Source organism: Lolium rigidum, chromosome 3, assembly GCF_022539505.1.
Source record: "Lolium rigidum isolate FL_2022 chromosome 3, APGP_CSIRO_Lrig_0.1, whole genome shotgun sequence".
Lineage (NCBI taxonomy): Eukaryota > Viridiplantae > Streptophyta > Magnoliopsida > Poales > Poaceae > Lolium > Lolium rigidum.
The window spans coordinates 27,286,519-27,287,776 of NC_061510.1; the positions used below are offsets into that span (position 1 = coordinate 27,286,519).

General features: G+C 57.3%; 1 protein-coding gene across 1 annotated transcript; it reads right to left on the bottom strand.

The window, feature by feature from the left end:
• Window positions 1–295: 295 nt before the first annotated feature.
• LOC124698265 lies at window positions 296–863 on the bottom strand. The gene has a single exon (XM_047230768.1). The coding sequence runs from the start codon at window positions 680–682 to the stop codon at window positions 296–298; it is 387 nt and encodes a 128-aa protein (XP_047086724.1). The 5' UTR covers window positions 683–863.
• Window positions 864–1,258: the final 395 nt, after the last annotated feature.

The window sequence follows — 1,258 nt, forward strand, 5'->3', positions numbered from 1 at the left end:
CCAAGGCCGAGAGTTCTCCGTGTAATGAGGCCTGAACCCAAATAAGGCCATTCTGAAGCTCCGAATGCAGAAGAAAATACTATTGGGCCAAGTTGGAAAAAGAAAACTTCCACATTTATTCCTTTTTTTCTTACACCGTAGACGTGTACTTACAGCAACTCGATGCGCGCACACGGCACACAGACGCAGCTTGTTCGAAGCCAAAGAAAAAAGACAGCAGCACTAGCAAGGCAGGCGCACAAAACTACCGGCGCCAGTGCACCACACACGCCATAGAAAAAACAAGCAGGAACTACTACTGGATGTATGACATCCCGGTGATGTCGAGGTCCCGGTCGCCGGTGGACGGCGGCGGCGGGTGCCTGGGCCTGGACACGGGCTCCTCCGGCCCGTCGGCGCTCTGCGTGGCGCTGGCACGCGGCCTCCCGGGCTCCCTCTTCCCCTCCTCGTTGGCGTACATCCCGCCGCCGTACGCCTCGCGCGTCACCGGCTTCATCTCCGAGATGTTGGGCGCCTGGTGCTGGTGCTGCTGTTCCTCACGCCGCAGCTGCGGCTGCTGCCGCCCGACGAGGTCGGGGAGGCTGCCGTCGTCGTCCGGGTCGCTCGCGGGCACCTGCAGCTTCCGCTCCTTGTCCTCCATCGCCTTCGTCGCGTTCGGCGCCAGCTTCGGGTGGTGATCCATTGCAAAACTCGGTCGTTGCTGTTGGCTTAGCTAGCTTCGGAGATGCAGAAATCGGCGGCTGTTGAGTGAGACTGTTTGGGTAGCAGCTCGTGTGAGCTTTGGTTTTATAGGTGATGAGCATCGGATTGGCATTGGCTGGGTGAATGGATAGGGGAGGAAATATCGCGAAGAACGCCTGCATGCTTGCGTGGTGGTTCCTGGAGGAGACCACGTAGGTGTTGTGGAGAGGTCGGGCAATGGGGCACGGTGCGTCCTCCGATGGCCGCGTGGCCCGCTCGGCGCACACCTGGGTTGGTCGGTGCCTCCAGCGCCGGCGAAGCGTGACTCGTGGACGTCACGGGGTCAACGGCGGTACCACCTACTTTTTTTTTTTTTTTTTTTTTGAACAGGGGAAAGGCCCGGAAGGGCCTAGTGATGCATTAATCCATCGTCGGTGGAGTTACAATATTTAAACAGGACCCAGAAAGAACAAAAATTACAGCATAGTCCTGGAAATTAGCACAAAGGACCCTAAAAAGTAAATTTTGAAAGCAATCAGGTCCTTCTTCTCCACCGCAGCAACAGAGACTCCGCCGC

What these genes read in the sequence shown, in the direction of transcription:
- LOC124698265 (XM_047230768.1), bottom strand. Translation starts at nt 682, where the DNA reads ATGGATCACCACCCGAAGCTGGCGCCGAACGCGACGAAGGCGATGGAG.